Source organism: Patagioenas fasciata, chromosome 10, assembly GCF_037038585.1.
Source record: "Patagioenas fasciata isolate bPatFas1 chromosome 10, bPatFas1.hap1, whole genome shotgun sequence".
Taxonomy (NCBI): domain Eukaryota; kingdom Metazoa; phylum Chordata; class Aves; order Columbiformes; family Columbidae; genus Patagioenas; species Patagioenas fasciata.
Genome location: NC_092529.1, coordinates 5,696,703 through 5,720,167, shown reverse-complemented (window position 1 = coordinate 5,720,167; position 23,465 = coordinate 5,696,703). Strand labels below are relative to the sequence as shown.

At 44.4% G+C, this 23,465-nt stretch overlaps 1 protein-coding gene across 6 annotated transcripts in view; it reads left to right on the top strand.

The window, feature by feature from the left end:
• Positions 1-1,330: 1,330 nt before the first annotated feature.
• IQSEC1 (IQ motif and Sec7 domain ArfGEF 1) overlaps positions 1,331-23,465 on the top strand; it is a 318,301-nt gene continuing 296,166 nt past the window's right edge. Inside the window, exon 1 of one of the 6 annotated variants that reach the window (XM_071812987.1) lies at positions 1,331-1,861. In XM_071812987.1, the coding sequence (XP_071669088.1) occupies positions 1,596-1,861 (266 nt within the window). In that variant the 5' untranslated portion in view covers positions 1,331-1,595. The remainder of the gene's footprint in view (positions 1,862-23,465) is intronic. The other 5 variants (XM_071812986.1, XM_071812988.1, XM_071812989.1 and 2 more) reach the window with 5 other exon arrangements.

The following is a 23,465-nucleotide window of genomic DNA, read 5'->3' as shown; positions in this document are numbered from 1 at the left end:
AAAGAAGTTTGGTCTCTTCAAAGAGCAGCTAAAGACTTTTCTGTGAATTCATGATCCCCACCAGGACTGGAAATCAGTCTTTCATGCGTCAGTCACTTCCATAGTCGCAACAGCTCCTTGTCGCATGTATCCAGAGCATTGTAACAGTTTTGCCGAGGCAGAGGGGAACAGGTTGGGACATACACCCTCCGCTTCAGAACTCCATTCCCAAAGCTTCGGTCCCTCAGGCCAAGGCCAAACAGGAGACCCCAAGCCCCCAGCCTCGCCATGGCCACGGCTGCTGGTTGTCCCCTCTTCTCACTCTGCTGAATCAGCCATGCTCCAAAATCAACGCAGCCTGCAAATGCTAATAAGAGCTGACTCCACAAGAAAGGGTTTGTGCTTCAGTGACAGCAGAAACAACTGCTGTAAGGAAATTTTACTAATTGAGAACTTGCAAAGTTTAAAGGTGAAGAGGTAGAAAAATGAGAAAAAAAAAATCAGGAGACATTGAGAGGAAGGGAGGAGAAAAGCCTTGTCTTCACCTTCCTGTCTTCTTCCTGCACTATCTCCCTCTGTTTCCCTTTCCTATGCCCTGTTTTTCACAAGCATTCCCAGCGTGCATTCACTCGTGATGATACAGGACCCAAATCTCAGCAGCCTTTCTTGGCTTGATGCGACCTTAACGGGAAGCATTGTTTTACCAACAGAGGTTTTACATGTCAAGGCTGCTGATGGGCAAGGCACAGGGCTCTGCTGCGGCCGTTCGCACGGCTCTGACTGGGGGCACACTGCTGGCGAGCCCCCACCTCCGAGGGTGCCGACACCCCGGTGCTGTTTAACAATAAATAACTGTTCCCCAGATGTGCCAGGGAAAAGCTCTGCTCTTCTCTCGGCTCTCGCAGACCGGGTACCCTGCATGGCTGCCCTACCCGCCTGCCTCCGCGCACAACGCGCGTCTCCCCGGCCCCTCCGCACCGCCGGGAAGGAGCGCTCCAGGGCCTTCCCCGCTCCACATCCCGCACCTCTCCGGGCTCGCCCCAGCGCGGGATGCGCCGCTCCAAGCCCGCTCAGCCGCCAGCCCCCCGGCGGAGGCAGCCGCGGCTACTTAAAGCGCATCCCCAGCGGCAGCGCCCACCGCGGCCGAGGCGGGAGCGCGGCCGGCTCCGGCAGCGGGGCAGCCGGGGATCCGCAGCCTCCCATGCCCGGCTGCGAGCTCCGCAGGGGCGCTGCCAGGCGAAGGGCTGAGCCGGCTGCGGCTCTGGCAGGGCGGGACAGCGCCCGTGCGCCAGCGGCGGCGGGGCTCTGAGCGGCAGCGGAGCTCCGAGCGGCACCGGCCGGCAGCTCCGCGCCCGCAAACCCCACCGGCCCTGCCCTCACTCAGCGCGGGGAGCCGAACACCAGCAATGGCGGATCGGCCGAGGAGCCGCTGCGCGCCGCTCCCACGCTCGCCTGGGCAGCCGCTGCTCTAGGAGGGGAAGAGCGGAGCTCGCAGGGGGGCTGGTTTCCGGCGGGTTATTTATTTCTTCCCTCTCGCTTAAGTTCCCAGCGGAGCGGGCTGGCCGGCACCTGCGCCCCCCACCTGCTTCTCGGAGGGCGAAAGGTGTGGGGAGGCCATGGAGAGCCCAGCGGAGAACCCCAGCAAGGCAGCGGAGTACCTGAAGGAGCTAAACAAGATTATTGAGACGCAGCAGGAGCTGCTGGAGAAGCAGAAGCGGAGGATAGACGAGCTGGAGCAGCAAGTGGCCAAGTTGTACCACGAAAATGCGTGTCTCCAGGACGAGCATCACCGGCACCTGGCCACATGCAGGCTCCAGCAGGGCGTCCCCCCCGCGTACCCGGGGGTGCTGAGCGCCATCCAGGAAAACGCAAAGCACGAAAAGTAAGTGCTGCCCGGGCTTGTTTTCCCTTTTTCCAGGAGGGTGTTTCTGTAACGGGGCTTTCCTTCCCTTTCGTGTCCTGCATTCGGTTTCCTAAAGCTGCCCCGCATACGAACCCTGGGAAGTAGTGGGGCTCCCTGCAGCGTGAGCCCGGGAGCGAGCTCCGGTGTGCTCGGTGGGCAGCTCGCCATGAAGGAGGTGGAGGGGGCGGCCTGAGGCTCTACACCCCAGCCCGTCAGAATGCCGGTGCCTCGCTGGTCCTGTAGTTGGGATTCCGTAGAGAACGGGCCCTGGGGGGTCCGAGCAGTGGCAGCACGGTCGGGGTCTCCCCCGGGCAGGCTCCTCTGTTCTCACCGCGTGCCGACAGCTCTCCCCGCGGCCGCCCCTGCTCTCCCCGGCCAGGACTCCGGCAGCCGTGCGCTCGGGGATGCCCCAGGCACGCCGCCTTCGAGGCACCGCAACACTAACGGGCGCTGAGAGGAGTGGGACGAGCTCTGCCCTTCTCCCCATGGCCTGTTCCCGGCCGCTTTCAGTACTGTGGCCACCCCGGCGAGCGGCTCGCCCCTCGGGGGGCGCGGGGATGACACCCCGCGGGTGCTCCCGCGGCTGTCCCTGGAGCGGCCGCGCTCCCGCCGTTATCGAAAGTGACCCGGGGAGGGGTCAGTAAACATTGGCCGCTCGCCACCGCGCGGGCTGAGCCGTGCCCCTGGGAACTCGCCCGTTTCGGAGACGCGTTCGCTCTCGGCCCTTGCGTCTATTTCCATCCTTTATAATCTGTAATTAATCGTGTGCTTCGTTACAGCGTACGGAAAGCTGCTTAATTGCGCGCGATTCTTAAGTAAGAGGAATTCAAGAATAGCAATAACTAAAGTCGTGCCGCTTACCCGATGTGTTCCTACTTACGGAAAAGTATTTAAAGCTTAGTTTTACTTGAGTGGAGTGGGAAAAGCATGCATCATATTAAGAGCCCACTTCGCTGCTCTGGTACAAGACAATGGGCTATTTGTAATCCGGTACACTCGAATTCCCTGGTTTTCTAAATCAGCAGACGGCAGTTCGCTTCTGCCCCGAGCCGCCGCTTGCAGGAGGGACCTCCCGCCGAGAAACGCCGCTGGCCGCTCTGGGCGAGCAGGGAGCCCCTCGCCAGCCTGGGCCGGGGGCTGCGGGTGCTCGGGGCTGCCGGGCCAGCGCTCCGCGGAGCGGAGCCGCCCGTGCCGCCGCAGCTCCGGCCGTGCGCCCGGCCTGGGAGCGGGGGGAACCGCCCGGAGCTCCCTCCCCGCTCCGCTGCTCCGTGCGCTCTTGGCCGCGTCTTCCTTCCTCAGACCCCGGGGGGAGGACCTGCGGGACGGGGGGCTCTGAGCGAACCAGGAGCTGCCGCGGGTCCTCGGAGGCCGTGCTGACCGCGGCTGTGCCCCCAGCGGGGCGGTTATGGGGGTAGGAAGCGCCGCTGCTTGGGCTGAAATCGGTTTCTTAGCGTACTGGTGTGGAGGTTGGAGATGTCGAAAGGGGTCGTTGCTCGCTCAGTGCCCCTTTGCTTGCTCCTGTTCTCCAGTGCCTTGCACCTGGCTGGTGCAGCAGAATGGAAAGGGAAGCAACTCTTCCCCACCAGCTCCCTTCCTGCTCTTAAAGTGTTAATACTCTTTTTTTAGTTTCTTCCTCTGATGCTGGTGTAATCATTTTAGGCTTTTTTGTAAACAGAGATGTCTCTACAAAAACTAAGCAAAAAGCTTCTTAAACAGACTGTAAACAGATCTTAAACAGATAGCATATGCTGTCACTCAACAATCAGTTCTCTTGCTATAAGGAGTAAGAGCTATTTCCAGAAAGTCTGGAATATTTACACAAATCCTACCCCATGCATCCATGTTCAGTACCCGAGGATTTTTTTGTGGCTGTACTTCTAGTACAAGACATCAACTCAGCTATCTTGTCCCATTTATCTCTTGCAAACGACATTACTAAAAATTGTACAAATGGCTTGCCTTGTTTGATATTTCTCTTCTCCAGCCCAAGACTCATTTGCAGAGCCCTCTTTGGGCAGGCAGCTCTGGGGACTTGGAGGCTTTTAAGTCTCTTAACTGGATTTCATGCTGGGATCAGAATTAATCTGGGATATTTATGGCAGAGTTGTATTGCTTTGAGGCATAGTCTGCAGGGCTCAGTGGGGAAGTGGGGAGACAAGTCTGGTCCTGGGCTGGGCGCTTTGCCCACGTGTGTCTCTGTGGGGAGACAGATTTTCAGCGCCACTTTCATCTGAGGAATGTAGCCCACTCCCTCCAATCATCCCGTGTCTGTCCATGTCATCCCGTGTCTGTCCATGTCATTCCTATCCCTTTGTGAGGAGCAAGGCTGTCATTTCCCCAGAGATGCTGCCTCCGGGGCTGGGGGAGGTCTCACCGGGGGCTCCCCACGGCACCAGGTGGGGGCTGTGGCAGCAGCTGATGAGGCTTCAGCTGTGTGGGGTCAGGGTCGAGAAGCCAGCCACAGGATCAGTTTACTCTCTAGCTGGATACAAGAGATAGAGGAAGTCTCTGACTTAGAAAACAGAAAATACCCTTGTTTTAAAGTCTTCTCCCAGTGCCACAGTTGTCTTGGCTTTCTGCAAACAGAACATACAGGTTCTGGGTGCTTGTAGCTTCCTATTCAGAAGCTCAGTCTCGGTGCCCCCAGAATTAAATGTCACATGCATCTTGCATATATTTGGGGGGGGAATGAGGATGCCTCGTAACTGAAGTTCAGTATCAAATGTTGGTGGTGCTTGCTCTGGGCATCTCTGGTGTTAGGAGAGCGGTGGCACGTCCAGCTTGTCCCTCGTGCCCTCAGTGCACACACCTTCCCCCTCTTCCTTCTTCCAGGGCAGCAGAATTGCTTTGGGTGAAGTACCAGCTGTGATATCTTCCTTACCCTCAGCACTTCAAAGCTGAAAGGGCTGGAATCCTTCTTAAGGGGAACTGTGCTTCTCTTAGCCAAATGCTTAAAGTAATCAGTACTTTTAGAAACTCATCTGTAGTGCTCGTACCTTGAGACTTGAATAGTTTTTTCTAAACTCTCCAGACTCCTGTCTCCACAGCAGTTCACCCTGTGTCAAGTTTATGTGGATCACTGATGCTGGAGTGTCAGACAGCTGTTTCCTATTACCAGGTGGTGGTTAACTTGTGTGATACAAAGGGAGGCATGGAAATGTTATACAAGATGCTCATGGTTAGTTCTTACTAATAAAATATACTTAATAAAAAGAAAAAAAAAACAACACACAAAAAGCCCCACAAGTCCAGAAACATTTCAGTTCATACAATGGTAAGAATATAGAGCTGAAGACTGATTAAGTAACTTGGCAAAGCTGGCATGTTTTGTAGAAGTTCTTTAGCTAGGTCTCTTGTGGGGTGGGGAAGTGTTAGTGAACCCTGTAATAGATTTCTGAAAGAGTTAAAAAAACCCACAACAGTCTAATAAGCTAAAAATATTCTGGTTTGTGTCCTTCCAAAAAAGAAGCAGAGTGGAAAGGCTGCCCTCTGAGGGGAGAAGAGCAGGGGGTGCAGATGTGCTCCTTATCTTGCAAGGAGGATATGCCAGAAAAGGCTTGGGTGCTGTTTCACTTAATTTTATAGTAATTTGCAGAGTGCAAATTACTCTTAAAATCTACAAGTGGAATTGAGGATAATTAGTTGATTACAAGGCTTTGTTAGATGTAATGAATCAGCATGTTACAGATAACAATAGGTATTTAACTCATTAGGTTGCATAAGACTAATTTTCATTTAATCCATTTTATTTAACATCTGAGAAAACAGCAAGAACTTCTAAAACTCAGATCCTCAGTGTAAGGAAGATGTGTTGAATGCATTCATTTGGTAATGCACCTTTTTGTGTAAATGTGTAGAAACCAATGTACTGGATGTTCTCAAATGTATGTAAGTACAATTTTTCCAGCTCTGACAAGTCAACAATGGCATGTTAGCAGCTTGGGGAGTGATAGTGGTACTTAAACTAATCAAGTTAAAAACTGTGCTGCTTTCCACTGGGGAAGTGCCTGGTAAGAGCTGGAGTGGGAGGTAGAGGATAATTGTCTGCTAAGATGGAACAATCTTAGAGGGCTGTTATTTGCAACTCAGTCTGAATTCTGCACCTGGACTGCCTGATTTATTTTTAAATGAATCTAGGACTGGCTTTGTTCTCCAGGGGGGGGAAAAAAAGTCACAATTCAGAGCTCTAAAAGATGCTGGCTGTGTTTGGAAGATGCTCTGAGCTGAGGTGTGCTCGGTGCAAGCCGGTGAGTGGAAGTTGTTGCTCTGGTGATGGTCACATGCGGAGGCTGTGCTCTGGCCTACATAAACCCAGCCTGTGGCTTTGCGTGTGGCCGCTGGCACCGAGCGCTGCCCTTGCACACAGGCTCAGCGGGAAGCCAAAGATTGCATTAGTGTAGAGACCAGCCTGACTTATTTTTTTTTCCCCCTCCAGAGATGTTCTTTACTGAGACAGACAGTTAATATGACGTAAATCTTATTTCGTTGCCTCTGTTGCTCTTGAAGAGCAGCTTGTTTTTGTTTGCTTTGGCAAAGTAGAGGTATCCAGCATCTGTTAAAGTATGCTCATGTTTGGGCAAGATTTGGCTTTTTCTGCCTTCCTGTCAACAAGGATGTAGATGAAAGTGCTTTTCTTAGGCCCTGTTCCCAATCAACTGTGTGGGAAAGTGCGATTTGTGGCTGGGAGTCTTGCTGGAAGAAGTCTGCAGTAGAAATGCAGTTATTTCTAGAAGACGCACCTCTACCTGTGTAGTTTATTTTGCTCCTGAAGAACGTATTTATGTCTAAAATGAACAGTGTGCTACCACAGTATACTGCATATTATGTCAGTCTAATAGCAGATAGGGACGATGTAATTCTGAGGTTGGGCAGAATGTAAACTTGCATCTTCTAATTAACCTAAAACAGTTCTGCTCATTTTATTTTCAATACATAACTGGAACGGTGTGGGTACTGAGCTACGAGAATAAGGATATGACACTGAAGGGAGTGCTTTTGCATTTGCAGCACTCATCTCAGCGTCCTCCGTGTGGTTTGGACATTGGCAGATGAGTGAGCGTCTCTTAGAACAGGCATTTGTCGTTCTGGCAGACTACAGGAGATCGATATTGGGGAGATGTATAATGAGACCTGAACTTGCTAACTAAACTCAACTACATTATTTTGGATCTCTGTTGAAATATGGGTGATTTCTTGTACTTAACATCTGCTAAATGATAACATGTGAAGACAAATGAATTTGAAAATGGATGTTTACTGTATAAGTAATAAAACAAGTATAAAAAAAGGAGGGGTTGTGCAAAAAACACAGCAATAACAATGCATAATATGCTGGTATCAAGAAAGTTTCTGGAAGTTCAAGGAGGGAGAAAAAAATATGGTCTGTAAAGAAAACAACAAAAATGTGCTGTTTTGGGAGAGGAAAACCAGTGTGGCAGAAAGTAACCCGTCCTATAACATAATGTGATTAAAGATGATTTCAAAACTCAGAATCAAGTGAACCTGTCCCATCTCAAGCAGACTAGGCCTAAAGAATTAGAAGTACTCAGTGAATGTGAAATCCTTCTCTAACAAAGCCAACACAGAACACAACCTTGGAGCTTCCTACCTTCAGAGTTCTTGTTCTGAACTTTAAGAACGAAGTATGTTTTTATGCTACTTAGTGCTTTGATGTGCTTTGACAGTGCATTTGGATAAACTGAGCTTTGTGTTGAGTGGGAGATGCTAAACTTCGGCCTTTTCTACCTAAAGTAACAAACTTTTGGGAGAATGTGAAGCATTGACATACACGTTTCTGAATCTGATTTACCATTTTGATAGCCTGGTTATTTGCATAGGAAGACAAATCTCCATCAGTCCTTAGGGAAAGTGTCTTCTGGCAAAAAGTTGCAGCATTTTGAAAACTTGAAGCAAAATATATCACACTCAGAAAGTATCTGTAGGAAGAGCTTATTCAATGGCAGATCACAGAAACTATGAGGAAAAAAAGAACAAGGTATTTTCTTACAGCATCCTGATAGGGGAAGTAAATTATTAAAATAGTAAATTATTAAATACTTCTTGCAAGTAGCATTTCAAAAGGCTTAATTTCATTTTTTACACCCAGTAAAGGTAGGTGGCTCTTATTTATTCATGTGCTGGTCAGTGATGCTAAACCAAAGCTGCTGTGCTGCCTGCCAGAGCGTGGCCTTTAGATGCTGATTTTCTGTGTGGAGCAGCTGCAGAAGTACACGGGTTCCTCCGGGACTTTCTCAAGGGTATGGACCTGCTTAGGAACATCCCCAGGTGCTTCCTCTGCACTTCTACTTTTGACACGATTTAATTTGTGGCCCCCTGTACGGTACAGCTGTGCAGACCTGCAAAGCATTGCAGTACACTGAATTTCCCTTGAGTTTATGGCTCATTTGGGATCACAAGCCCTAATATGGGAAGAGCTGCCCATCAGGTAGGCAGCCTGTACTTGGAGGAGTCACAAATTTGTTGTTTTGAGCCTTTTTCCGAGGGCTCCCGCCCGGTGCATGTGGGTGGCCGGGGCAGCCCATGATGCGCACTGGGGGTGGCAGGGAAGCTGCTTAGGTAAGTGGATTTTGCAGGCCAGAGGTGCTTCCTGATATGCAGCCCACACTTGCATTATTCTAATTTGATCCTACCATTCTTCCTCATACCCTCGCTATTATGTTAATTCCACCTTTCTGTGTATGTGCTTTGCAGCCTGCAGATACTTTTAGGCTGTTCTTGCCAGCGCTCCTGTCTTTCATTTTAGCTCAGTGAGCCTGTGAATGAGTTGCTATAATTGCATGCTGCCTTTATCCTTGCCTAATTGTACTATTTTTTCTTCAGCAGAGTTGCTGAATTAGATATTTGGACAACCCAAGCAGACTTGGGTACTGTAGAGCAGCGTGATTTGAAGAGGGGGGATCTGCTTGTTCTTTGGTTGGGTTTTAGGCCTCTGGTGGCTGCTTTTTCTCCCCTGCTTTGCTTGGGGGGCTCCTCTGCAGATTCTTCCCGGTATTTCTGTGGGATGCTGGAATTCAGAGCTGCTGTAGTTCACTGTGTTCCAGCGGTGGAAGACTGGCTGGTTTGTGCTAGCTAGAAATCTGCGTGAGAATTTGTTACTCTTTTGCAGTCACTACCATGGTATTGTGATGAAGGACAGAAGTAGGAGGTGTTTCTCTAGTCCCATCTGGTGACCTGTTGTTTATCCTTGGCAAAACTAAGCACCGATAATGATTGCTGTTCTACAGATGGGCAAGTCAATGTTAAAGTTAACTATTGTCTTTTAACAGGTTATTCAGAGATTTAGGTGAAAAATTATCGTATTAAATATCAAATTCAAGCTTTTTTTAAAATCCTGCGTTCCTTCATGGCTGTATACCAACCTGGGTGTTTTTAATTATATAATTTCTGTGATTAGTGTAGGGAAAAACTAATAATGTTGCTGCAAAGTGGCCAAAATATTTAAACAGTGTAAACGCTGCAAACCAGAATCCAGGTACCTGAGTCTCCTGTTCTTCAGACAGCTCGGTATTTAAATAAGTCTTTTTGTTTATCACACTGTGTTTGATTCTGGATGGGTCTCAGCCCTCCCCATCCCAGAAGAGCAGTTCAGTCTCGGTGGCTCCTGCTCCCTCTGCTGTCTCGGCGTGGAACTGCTCCTGTGAGAATGTGTCTATATACTTCTATATGTATACATACAGTGGAGAATCTGCTTTTGAATGGCAGCATCTGTACTACTTTTACATCTCTCCAAAGCATTAGAATGGCTACTATGAATGTGGCTGAAGATTTCAGAGTTCTTTCTTCTAGTGTTCTAAAGGGTAAACCTTCCTTTAAAATAGCACTATTTTAAAATATACATAGAAATTACTCTGCTGTAAGGCATCTGTGTAGATGGAATGAGTCTTAGTGCTGTGTTAGAGAAGAAAAATACTGCTACTGAGTCGCTCTTTATAGCAATTGATTGAAACATAATATACATTATTTGCTTATTAGTTCTGCTACTTAGTTTCTACAACTATGCCTCTTTTTGTATTCTTTTTATTGGCTATATCTAATAGTTAGGTGTAAACTTGAGTAGCATAAGGTCTGCCTGTGTCAAAATGACTATTGATCAAGGTGAGATAATGACCCACTCTCTGAATTTTTTACTAATGTGCATTTGCACTAACACTTCAAACAGTCTTTTCAGGGTCATCTCTGGAGTCTCTAGGGTATCGTATTAGGATGTTGGCAGCCTCTGTTTGGAATCTGCTCTATTTTGTGGAGTGGATGGAGTTTTGTAGCACTTCTAACAATCATCAACCAGTTCTTCTGAATTAATGCTGCCATGGTAAACAAATCCCTACCCAATTTCCAGGCTGCCAGTGATGAACCAGTATGCACCAAGCTGTATACTTGAAGAAGTTTGACTTACTGGCAAAGCAAGTTGGTTTTAATATATTTTAATATATTTTCTGACACTAAACCTACTATTTGTGCTGCCCTCTGTTAATTTCTCCCACCTACCTTGGGGACACAAGCTGAAGTTCTCTGTGTACAGCTGGGTGTGCTGGAGTGCCATGGGGGTCACCGCAGGGCCCAGGGTGTGCGAGAGCTGTTTCCTGAGGTTAATTACAGATGGCACTTAGGCTGGCAGTTGCTCGATTGGTTCGAAGTTGAATTAGTGAATTGAACAGCGCCGCTTTGGTGCGATCAGCCGGTGACTTGGGGGGCCACACATGCTGCCTTTCCTCACAGGCTTCACTCGCTCTTCCGTGCTCCTGAAAAGTCAGGAAAGCAGGAGGAATCCAGCTTGGGTGTCCTACATAATATAGAAGGTTGTGGTTTGGTTTTTTTTAATCCTTAAGACCATCGCCTCAGTCAAATTACTGTTGAAATAGTCTTTAAAAGTCACGGCAAGCAAATTTAATCAGCCTTAAGCAAACACTGTAAAACAAAGGTTGTTCTGTAGCTTGGCTTCTGTTCCAGTGAAAATTGAGTGTCTCCAGGTTGGAGTTATTCAGAGACGGATGTTGGTCGTGCCCAGGAGACACCATTGTAACTGAAGAAGAATCTCTTTGAAGTTCTGACTGGGTTTAAATTAGGAGAGCAGTGATTGATCATTATTGAAATAATACGGCGTGCTGGCATGGTACCTCCTGTATGGAGAGTGTCAGCCTGAACGTCTGCAGTGCTGCTGCCCCAGGGAGGAGCCCAAGGGGGACCCTTGTCCCAGATGTGACCTGCTGCTTGGGAGCAGTATGGGGCACAGCAGTTTTTAGCAGTGGATCAGCAGACCTCAGTATCTAGTTGGGGCTGGTTACAGGTAAGGAATGGGATGCGTTAATAATACGAGGTGAACATGACCTCTGCTCACTTGACTAGTCTAAGTTGCCTCTATTTCAGAGGTTCACTGAGCAACACTTTGGTTTTGATTGTCTTTCTATGGGTGTAATTGTTCTTGGCCATGCTTGGGGACTGTAAAATTTTCTGTTTGGTCATCTTCTGTGCACTCCTGGAAATGAAGCAAAATGTGAAGGATGTGTGTGAGATTCCAGACAAACCATTGTTATCCAGTTTAGGTTCAAGCATGTCACATCAATCTGCAATTACAACCTCTTAGTATGGCTTTTCTGAATTTAGAAACATGATGAATTTTTGAGAAATGAAAAGCAAGTAAAAAAACCCTTCTAATGTATTATAATATATAACAGTGCTGGTTTAACATGGTTTCTTGGTAAGGCAGGTACATATAACACTGAACCTTGAAAGGCTTCTAGGAATTTCTTGTGCCCTCAAGCCTGTCGAGAGGTAACTTCTGTTTATCCTGCAGATGCGCTCTTTTATGTAGCGCTAACAACTGAACAGTGGAGGTGCCACTTTTGCTTTGGGGGTGTGCCTTGCAGTGAAAGGTCTGTGTCTGTGTGGGTCGCAGCTGCTCCCATTGATGTGCAGCTGCCAGGGCAGGGTGCAAACAGGCGCTCACCTCCTGCCCTGCAATGCAGTTGGGATGTTGTAATTCTGCTAAATTCAGAGGGACCTCTTAGCGATTCTGGTCATGCTGGCTGCAGTGGAGGGATTGCAGGGAGCCCAGCTATCATTCTTCCTTCATTCTTGCTGCTTACCTTGCTACGTTCACTTCATCTTCCTTTCACCAGTGATTTCCAAGTAGAGTGTGGTTCAGACTACATTCTGTTGAGTAGTCTTTTGTTCCCTGAACAGTTTCCTTGGTGAGGAAGACATGTATTCTTCCAGAAATGAAATTTAAGCCATGTTATTCAAATTCAAACCAACCTGATATATCTTCATCTTAAATTTTTGTTCTAAGTGTCAGGATCCACTGGTGCCGTGGATCCCAAGGTGTGTGTGGTGTGCCATACGTATGCACTGCATTTTAGACTCACTTTCTTTGAATTATGCAGTGGTGTCCTTTGTTCAGGAGCAGATGGGGCTATTGATGTTAAGGGTCCTCATGGTGAAGAGTAAAGCAAGAATTCACAGCAGTAGGGACATCCCCTTGTGATTTACTCGCTTCTTGTTGTTATGATTAATGGTTCCGTGTTGTGGAGAGTAGGTGTATTTTGAGTTTTTGCTTGTGTTCCCTCTTTGTATACAGGCCCATAACAAACATTTGTTCAATCTTGTTTTTGAGTTGGGGAAAGTGTCCACACTTCAAAGAACATCTGCTTTAATCTGTTGTTGTGCCTGCTTAGCTTTCTGCTTGACCTAGGCAGGTGTGTGGATGGGGATTCTTAAACTGTAACAACATTAGTAAAATTTAGAAGTAAAACTAAACATTTCTGATATTTATCTTGATGTTTAATAAGACAAAAATGGCCTATATAATTTTGTATCTTAATCCATGCACATAACTTAGATAACTCTGTAGTGCTGCATAAGTTTATTAGGCTCTAGTTACAGAAAAGTAAAAGGGTTATGTCCAACCCTTCCTATTGATGGCATATTTACCTTTATGAAGTAAATAGTTGGGAGGATTTCAGTCTTCATATAGTGTAGTCTTACCTTCTATTGATTTCCCCTGTTGAGGAACCTGAAGTGTGAGGTATTTACATGCAGAGGCTAGGGCTGTGATCTAATGCGAATGAACCAGCTAGATTTGAATAAGGTAAAATCTATATTCAGCTTTCAGGCTTGATTCTATTTTAAGCTTTTAATTGAGTCCACCACTTCTTGAGTGCCTGCGGTTGTCATGTGTTGAGAGAATGGCTTAGTCTTGCAGGAAAGGAGAACCTTTTTCAGTTTAAGGCTGTAACGCCAGTGCTAGTACAACATTAAGGCTCACACGGGATGCTCACAGTGCCATGTGTGTTTGTGGGATGTGTGGCTGTGCTATTCATGTGTTTGGAGGTGTAAATACCGGCAGGGGAAGGGGAGAGAGTTGGTAGCACAGAATGATAAGCCGAGCGCAAGTACTTGTTATCTGTGAACTTTTCCTGAATGGCTTGGGAAGAAAACTTTGAAGGCAGCGATCTGAGACTCCTCTGAGACTGAGGGGGTGAGTCAATAGCTACTTCTGGCTTGCAGGGTTATGTGCAGGCAGCTGGGAACTCTGGTACCTGAAAGGGAGGAGGCAGGGAAATAACTGCTGCTCCTGCTTTGCCCAGTTGCTGATGTTGCACCCTTTGGGTTTCCTGGTCTTTACTGCTTAAAAAAAGGCGTAGTTGGACTTGAACCTGGATCCTCTGTTAAGCAGCATGGGCTGCTTTTAATCCTCAAAAGGTGATTTCCATGCTGAAATCTCTTCGTAGCGATATGATTAAAGGGGGTTTTGGTTGTGCTCAAGTATTCAAGCAGTACAGTCCTCTGTCTAGTGTTAATTTGGGTAATAGATGAAATCTCATGCTAACTTGAAACAATTCACCATTATAAGCTGGACAGTGCAGTCCCACAGTGCTCTGCCCTCTCTCTTTTGGCCTGTACACGTGCCCAGGGCAGAAATATTGTCCTCTGAGAGGTGAGACTTAGGTTGTGTATATGAAATCAAGACAGCAGTGCAAATGTCTGAACACATAATTTTCTTTGTTGGATTTGTTATGTTGAATTCTGATCTATGCAGTAGACTGTCAAAGAGGCTAAATGACATGTGTCCTCAGTTGGACCTCATGCATTAAAGGAAACTAAGAATTTCTATAAAAGCAGAAAAAAGTGTCTCTATTTTCTACCCTCTCTGCTCTCTTTCTCAGTATAGTGACAACTTTAAGATGGTATAAAAGTACCTGTCTCAGAATTCATCAGGGAGAAGCCAGTGCTGATACTGGTGCTCAGAAATGGATATCAGGCTTTCAGCTTCTAGGGTTTTTACGTGCTGGGTGGTAACCTTCCTCACCTGCATTTCTTCAGGAAATCTTACCTTTATCCAAATATATCTGACAAGAGTAGCTCCTAAGCAGCAGCAGGAGGGTTGTCTGTCCTGCCTGCTCCCTCTGCAAGCAAGAAAGTATAATTTTTTTAAACACATTGAGTTATGTAACATTTCTGGAAAGTGCCTTCCAGCACTGAGCTTTACTTACTGTGTAACGTGATGTATGCCCAGAACTTACTGACATAAGCCACAATCTTCACCTCTAGCTGCTCATGTAAAACATGTTATTTCCTTGACCTTACTTACCTCTAAGGGTTATGTGCAATATTAGAAATCTGCTTGAGCATTTTACTCCAGAATAATCAAAACTGCTAGTAAATCAGGCACCAGTCTGGTTTGTCTCCTGATAGGACATAGTCTGAGTCTTCTGTCTTTACCCCTGAGAGACTCTCATTGTTTAAAGTGATTTTTTCCATCTTTAAAAAGTAGGTGCTTCCCAGATTTTCAAGGAATGATCGAAAGTGATTTTTTAATAAATGAGGCAAGGCGTGACCCTCTTAAGCTGTTTCATGAGTCATCTTGCTCTGAGTGAAGGAAATTATTAAACTAGAGGAAGAGTCCCTTTTAGATAACATCATTATATTTAATTGAGAATATACTTTGCTTATGATAAACCGTGCAATGAACCTTGGTATTTCCAACACCTTTAACTTTGCAAAGGTAACTGACTTTGGCGAAGGTCCCTGGAGCTTTGGTTAATATTCTAACTTGTCTGGGTTGGTATTTTTGTCAGTCTTCATGCGTTATGTTCATGTATGCTCTTGTATTCTGGCTAAATGAATACATTGTGTAGCGGTGACTGTTTAGCAGCTTGCTATTGTGATAGTAAATATTAACTACAACAGGTCTGATGTGCTGTGTAATTTTGGGGGTGAATCTGGGACCACTGGATACTGAAGGGCAGGATCTCCAGGCTGTTTCCCCTGAGGAACAGTTATAAACTGTGACCAGCTTAATACTACATATTTTTTGAACCAAGCCCTAGAAATGTGTTTCTGGATTGTTGGCGTTATAATTTAATTATCATAAAGTTTTCTAGATTCTAAAGTTCACCCCTGATAGATCTGGTTGCCATACGGAGTGCAAAATGTGCAAGTGGCTTTCCTTGTAAAACTTGTTTATGAAAGGAAAAAGACCGTTTTAGAGACAAATAGCCAGTTTCTAAGGCATCGTGCTCCTTGGTAGCTGACATGCCAAAAAGATGTCTCAAATCTGTGTCACCTGCTCAACTAAGCACAGGATTTTCACTCGCTCCTTGTGCTCAGCTGAATAGATGTGTCTGAGCAAAATTGTCATTCTGGCAGCAATGATTGCGAGTAGTCATCTCTTAAATGTTGTAGATCTGCTCCTTTTCCAAATAATGGGATTCTTTCAAGAAATCGGTCTTAATAATTGATGTCCAATATATTATGTTATCTTCTTCAATTAAAATCCTTGTTTTATTTTAATGAAGGGAAAGTAGCAGAAAAGACTCAAGTATGCTGGCTGTGCCTTTCTACCAGCTTATCAGATGGTGACTTCAGTTCAATGTGGATTATTTGTCAGCAACAAAGACTTTTTAAAACTTCATTTTACTCGAGCAGGTTGTTTCTGTTTCCAGAGAGTAACGACAATGTGGGGTAACTTGATCTCCAAATGTTAAGTAGATTCCTGGGAGATGGAAGAACTTAAATCTATTAGAAGTCTGGCTTAGTTGAAATAGAAAGCTGACTTGTCATACATAGTAATGACTGAGATGCGGTGATAATAGCCAAAATAAACTGCAATGCATTGAGGACTGTGAAGCCTGTGATGCTGTCAAAGCAGATAAGTTGTTCTCTTCTAATTTTGTATCTAATATAATGTTCAGAGGTACTATTGCTCTCCCCAATGCACTTGAGAAAATGTAGTGAATGAAGAGTAGTTGAATACATTAGCTGCAGCTTTGGAGTTTGAGACCTCCTATATGATAATTGTTCCTCGAACTGAAAATCTTACTTTAAAGTTGATAAATTCAATTGTTATTTTCCAGACACAGATGAATGGATTCAGCTGAAGCATCTTTGCAAGGGCAAGTTTAATGTCAGAGGACCGGTCTCCCGGTCCAGATTAAGTGTATGTGCAAACCAGCAGCCTTTTCTCATTTGGGAAACACAGGAGCAGGATGAGCTCTGGTTGGTGCGGGCTGGGATATCCTGGTCAGGGTCCAGCACGTGGGTAGGGAGCCCACACAGCGTGGGTTTGGAAACCATGGAAGAGGAGGAGGTGAAATACAAGAGGATTAAAACCAGAAGAATCACTCTGTGGCACCTTGGATGGAAATTCTGGTCCCAGTACAAGATTAGTAGATACAGCATTGAAGCGTTTCACTGACAATACTAAAATAAATAGCTCTCATTGACTGACTCATGCATGCAGCCTAAGGGACAGTAACTCCAAGGTCACTGCAAATGCACGTGTGGGTTTTTTTTATGCTACTTGTACACCAGCAAAGGGAAGCTAAACAGAGACTGGGACTTCTACTGGAGATAGTTGTGGTTTATCACATTGCATGGCAGTGTCTTTATCTGGCACCCCAGGTATGGATTCAGCCCATAGGAAGCATGTGAATACCTGTGCACACCAGGTGGGATGTCTCATACTTGAGGACTTAGTGGGTGCTGCTTTGTTGGCCTGGTGACTGTCAGAAGGAAGAAATGTGTCCCCCTTTCCAGGACAGCAAGTGGTCCCATTGGGAGTTTGCTTAATCTTTCCTAGGTCTCCTCCTGAGGCTGGTGTGAGGAAGATAAGTTTGCTGGAATTCTAGTAAACATTTGACTGCTAATCGGGTCCTATAATTTCGTTCATAATATTCTTGTAGGAGTGTGGTGGGGTGGGCAAACAAGTTGCCTTTTGTGGTGCTGATCCCCTGCCATGTGTGGATCTGTTTGACAAGAAGATACTTGCTTACATAGCAGTTGAACATCCATGGCATGTGTATATGTAGCAAAAGTATGTTGTTCTGATATTGCACAGTGAGTAAAAAAACCCTGTCTCAGAATACCATGTCCCCAAACAGTGCAGGTAGAAGACTAAATAATTTATCAGCTTAATTTGTGATCTCTCCGGTGGCTGCTATATTTAGACAGCAAGTGGTTTTATTCTTGTTTTGCATTTTTCTATCTAGTGGCCAATCTCTTTCTCTCATTGAGACTGTAGTTGGTGGTGGTGCTTTTGGCAAGCTTGCTTCTGTGCTTATTCTGCCTGGTTCTTCTAAAAGCTCTGCAGATATCCCCCCTCACATTTCCATTTCTGCATTTGCTTAGCCTTCCCAAACTCGCAGGAGTTTATATTTGGGGTCCATCTGTTGTCTTGGCCTCACATGACAATTTTACAGGAGCTTGTTTCTTCTCACTGCCTTCATGTGGATGTGAGTTGTTTGGATTTATTTTCAAACTTAACGCCAGTATCTAATTCTTTGATGTTGTTCTACCCATGGAGCTGCAGATATTTTTATTTGGATGTGACCAGTAATCCACTGTTAAGCATCAAAGTCAGTGTCGAAGGCTTCCTGTTGGTAAAACAGGATTATAAACATCAAAAGGTAGCTACATAGCACAAACTTATTAACTATTAATTATGCTATTTCTGTGTACAGGAGTTGCTTTTGCATTTGCTCCTTTAGTAGCTCTGGGAAAAGGACAGTTCCTGAAGTGGCTGGGTTATCTTCTGTGCTTTTGATAATGTGATTGTTCATAACAGAGGGTCTGAGCTGAATTAATACATCATCACCGTAAGAAGGCAATTGTAAAACCTAGCTCTGCTCATGAACTTGCTTTGACAGCAAGAAAAAGCACATTTCACTCTACAAAAGTAACGTGAACAGTATCTTATACTTTAGAAAACTTCATTTCCATTTACCTGCTAGTTTAAAGAAACCCAACACACAACCCTCCCCCCAAAAAATCAAACAAGAAAACAGCAAGCAACAAAATCTCTTCCTGATTCCAGTGGAATTTCACGTGTGCTTTATTTTACCTTAGTCAGGCAACCATAGCAAAAACAGCTACTAATATCATTTTGTCCTTCCTCATCCAACAAAATACTCAGTTTGTTGCATGGCTGAAGTACTAAATATAGCAGAGATAGTTCTGAAGGCGAAGATAAGGTATCTCTCTGTGTTAAACACCTCTCCCTCCTCCTGATTTCCAGATAGCTTTACTTTTTTCCATCTCATCACTCTGTGCACTTATTGCTAATATAACCCGTCTGATGCTGAGGCAGGAGCTCATTCCAGGCAGCTGTGGGGTGGCTGAGAAGATGTTGAGAAATGAGCCTCGGTCTTTTTACTGCCTCTTAGAATGAGCCTAGAATGCATCATTATTCTAATTCTTGACATGTCTCAGTATGCAGAAGAAAACGATGTCATTTCTATCCTGCCTTCATGTGCTTATGAAATGTAGCCTGCCTTGATAAGTGGTGAGCACGGAGCTCTTGCTAAGTATAGAATCCATAGGGGGTGGCGAGAGACCGACTTTCCCGTCTGTTCTTTGGAATGGCAGTCATTTTCTCTCCTTCAAAATATATTTTTAGATCTTTACAAATAAGAGTGATGTGCCATGGCTTATAACTGGAGGCACTGAAAATGAGACACAGGGACATTTTTATGCTTAGAGCTGTATTTTTATTAAAATATTTTGATGCAATATTTGACTAAGCAATCCGTAGTACATTGGTTTTTTTTCAGTGGTTATGTTATCAACATATGAAACATCCAAATACAGTTTTGGAAAGCCCTTAAATAGTCCTCTTGTATAGTAGCCAGATACTCTTTGTAATTTGGATTTTCTTCTGATTTTGGACTTTGAAGCTGAAGGCAGCTTTTTTTTTTTCCTACTTTCTTGGAGAACACTTTTCAACAACTGGCATTTATAATGATTTTGGGTACACCAGCATTTTAATATATGTTCTTAGAATTGGGTTTTCTTGGTGCTTTTTTTTATCTGGTAGGAAATACCAAGCAGGCAGATTTGAGTTGAAGCTCCTTGCAGCTGTGAGTGCCCATGAAACAAGGTCCTAGTTCAGAAGCATTTTGCTACTATTGCAGCACTTTAAGCACTCTTATGCTAAAGGATCAATCCTTGCACTGCAGTAGGAAACGGCAGAAGAAATCATGGCATTGCAATAGAAAAGGGCGTAGTGAGAAGTTTGATGTTACTTGGACGTAATCATTTAAAAAACCCAACATCACGCCCCCCACACCAAAACTGAAACCAACAAGAAAAAATTCCACCTCCAACACTTTCAAAGCAAATGAGTTTCTGTCTGATCTTTTGTTTATGATTAAGTAAATGAGTCAACCAGAAGTACTAAGAAGTGTGGCAGTCTTACCCTAGAAGTCTCAGTAGCTTGTGTTGCTGACAAGCAACAGTATAGTTATTAAAACTGTTGAGTCTATATTGTTTATTGCTTGAGCTGCCCATAGAAATGGATTACTGAGCAGCCAGGAATGGTGTCTGACAACAGGGTTATTTGATTTACTGGTTCTGATGCGCTATGCTCTCTACCACCATTTTTAGGTGTGTCTGTTGGAGATCCAAGCATCAGGCAATACGGGATTAAATCATGAATGTGTGTAAATAGAGCTAGTAGGGATTTGGACACACTTTCAGATGTCATTTGCCATTCACATGTCAAGAGTGTTGGCGGAATTCAAGTTTTATGAAAGTGGGTGTAGAAAGCCTAGTTCTAGTGCCAGTGCTTTCTACTGAAACCATCTGGTGCTGGATCTGTGGCATTAATGAAAAACTTGTTCTTTATGTAAGAAAGGAGAGAAAATCCTTCCAGAACAGTCAGCCCAGAAAACATAAGGCTCTTTCCTGTCCTCCCTCCCTCCCTCCCGTCAGAAGCGGAATTTGGAGAACCCAACTGCAAGTACTACATGAAATGCAGCTAAAAGGTTTCTGTGACTAAATGTCTCATCCTGCTTAGGAAACATTCACTGATATTTTAAATCTGAAGTTGGAAATTACTGCTGCATTCCTGTTGCTGAGAAGTGTGTTTCAGGCCAGGGATCAGATGGTGTGTCTGTGGTTATTTACAGAGCAAACCTGGACCCGAACAGATTTTGAGGGTCACAGATCTTTCTTGCTCTGTACCCACCTCAGGAAAAGCTGAGGGAATTGAAAAACATGCTGAATTTCATGAGGGATGGTGTCAGCTTGTGTAGAAATGCCTTTCTTTGCTGGCTGGTATATAGCAAGCTTACCCTTTGTGGTAATCTCATGTCAGTGTAACGTCTGACTGGAGTCTTGAGGTGAATACCTACAATTAAAAACCAGTTTAATGCTTATAAATGGAAAGAGTAGGCTTGGTAAGTAAGAGAATTTAACACTTTTTTCCCAAATGAATGGAAAGATCCCATGCTTAAGTAGTAGGGAGGAAGTTCAGGCCAGAGATCATGATAAAATGAGACAGCAATTGTTAAAGAGCAAGGACCAGCCTACATAAGAACATATTTGTATCTCTGTTATCGTGGAAGCCTTCAGTGATGGAAAATGGGTTCAGCAGAGTAACCATCAGCGTTGTCTCACAGCTTCAAAGCCCAGGTAGTTCTGGTCTTGCACCAACTTCTTTGCCCAGGTTACTTCAGTGTTGGGTGCTCTGTTTGCTGGGTACCACACCTGGAACTCATCTCTCTGAGTGTGATAACCAACTTAAAGATTCTTTACCGGTAGGCCGAATTCACCTCTTCGTGTAGTGTGATCTTTTCTGGGTGGAAGTATAATATGCAATTCTAGCTGAAAGGTGATTTAGTCAGCTTTAATGGCTTTCCAAATGCAGTGACATTATTTTGGTGTTTTCATGCTGAGTTTGGAGCTAGGTGCTAGTTATCTGAAGGTTTTCAGAATCTCCAAGTATATTTTTCCCCGTTCTTTATTTTTTGTGTGTGTGGATTGTTGTGGTGTGGTGTGGTTTGGTTTGTTTCTGTCCTTCCTGCTCAAACGAGGGCTGGCAAACTGAACATGCTCCAAAACAAGTAGCATGACTACTAGAGCAGTTGCCTGGTCTATTAATTCATGCTTTCCAGCTTCCAGAGCTCTGTTTTCTGATGACAGGCCATGTTTAAGTGCCTGCCTCCCAAGCACATTGGTGTTTGGATTGCACATTTATCAGGGTTTTTCTTCTACAGAGGGTAATCCTTCTCCCAGTGCTTGCAGTTTACCTGTCTTTAAACAGTATCTCTCCTCATTTGTTACTTCTGGTTGCAATCAAAACAGCAGATCTTAGCCAAGTATGGCTTTGGGCAAAAAGACAAACAGGTACATAGACACGCAAACAGAAGGATTAAATGGCTACTAACAGTGGCAATCTGGCAAGCATGAATTTTAAACTTCTTTGCTTAAGTGGACAGTGCAAGCAGCAAGTTCCATCTCCTGCCCTTACTGCTCGTGTATTTGGTTTCACTTTGCATTAAGAGCAAATAAAATAAGCTATTTCTCTAAATGCTTTTAATATAACAAGGGATGAAGCTGTCGAGATATTGGGCAGCTCACCAATGGCTTTAAATGTCAGTAATTAGCCCATGTTCTTCCACTTTTGTTTTCTTTGATACGCTCTCACTCCAAAGCTCAGGGTGTGCAAGCAGGTGTTATTTCCAGCTCTTAGGAAGTGATCACCTTTTACTGAAATCTGGGGCTTGTTTTATAGACTCTCAGCTACTCTACTACAATTATTTGCCAAATAACGTGTTTGTCAAACCAAATAAAGTGAGGACATGTTGGTTCAGTTTTTAATTTCTTCTGACAATATTAGATGTGAACTAATGACTCAATTATCAGAGGTTACTATCACATTCCTTGTAAAATATTTCCTTAATCTTTTTGAGACCCTCATGCATTGATGCAGTGTGTCAGGTTTGGTTGGGTTCTTAAGGCTGTACCATAATAAATAAAAATGAGGTATAGTAGATGAATTTTGTAGAAATTCGACATAGTGAAATAGCTGTAGTTTCCTTCTGGTTTTTACTCATCCCTTTTATTATCCATTATATGGGTGACTTAGTCTGGTATTTTGGAATAATTTTGGTGCATGCATTAGCATATTTTTGCTGGATTTACACAATTACTAATAAAAATGATACATCTATAACACCTCTATCAGCAATTGTCAAATAAATGTAGTAGCTTGTATTAGTGTAGATGTTGACTTAGTTTTATTTGGGAGAGGTTACAGTTAGTTTTCCCTGGTAAACTTGAAATACAGTTTTGATATTGAACTGATGACTCTCTTGTCATCTTCTGTGTGTTCCAGTAGATGATGAGCTCGTGCTTTTCTGTGCCTCTTTATAGTTAAGCTGCCTGTTTCCAGATCATGTGTTTCAGGGCCAAGCCATGTAACCTGTCTTGCTAAATCAGCTTAACTGTAGTCTGGCTTGCACGACACAGAACGATAATAGATTTCAAATTTAATAATGCTAAATGACATAAAGGCAAGGCAAGCTTCTAACCGTCGCCCTTTGCAAATAGTTTTATTAGACTTGTAATTGATGTATGAAGTAATTAGTGTGTACTGTAGGGTAGTGCCTGATTTAAATTCTCTGGATAGATCAACAGGCTGAATGTTAGCAGCATAAAAGTAATTATTTGAAGGTCCAGAAGCATGATAAGGACATCTTGGAACTCAGTAATGTGTTCTTTATGCAAACCGGCAATGCATGTTTTCAATTAGAGGGGAATTTTAGGAGTAGAGTCATGATTTACTTTTTCGTCACATATAGCAAGAACTGGGGGGCTGTTTGTTAATAATACAGCAGGCATTTATCTTTGATGTAGAAATACATGTAGCTGTGCTAGAATATCACAATAGATGCTTAGGAATAATCCACATTAACACTTGCATATGAAATGTATTTGGGAACCCACTTTGTCTGTGAGACTGGGATGGTGTTTGAATCATTTAATACACATTGAAGTGGGTAATTGAGGGTTGCTCTACTCTGCTGGAGATGGTTTCACGTGGAGTAAGATGCTCAAAAGGTGGGGATGACCTTACAACTCTTCCCTTTTTATTTTAAAACTAAGTAAAACTGCCTCTGGCCTTGAAGGAGCTGAGACTTACAAATTACAGGCTGTAAATTCAAGTGGGGGTTGTTAGGAATAAATGCTTCTGTGCAGTTCCCTTAGCAGTTTAATTCCTAACAGTGTTTGGTTTCTCTTCTATCAAATCAAGCAGGACTAAGCTTTGCTAATCCTTCCTGAATGC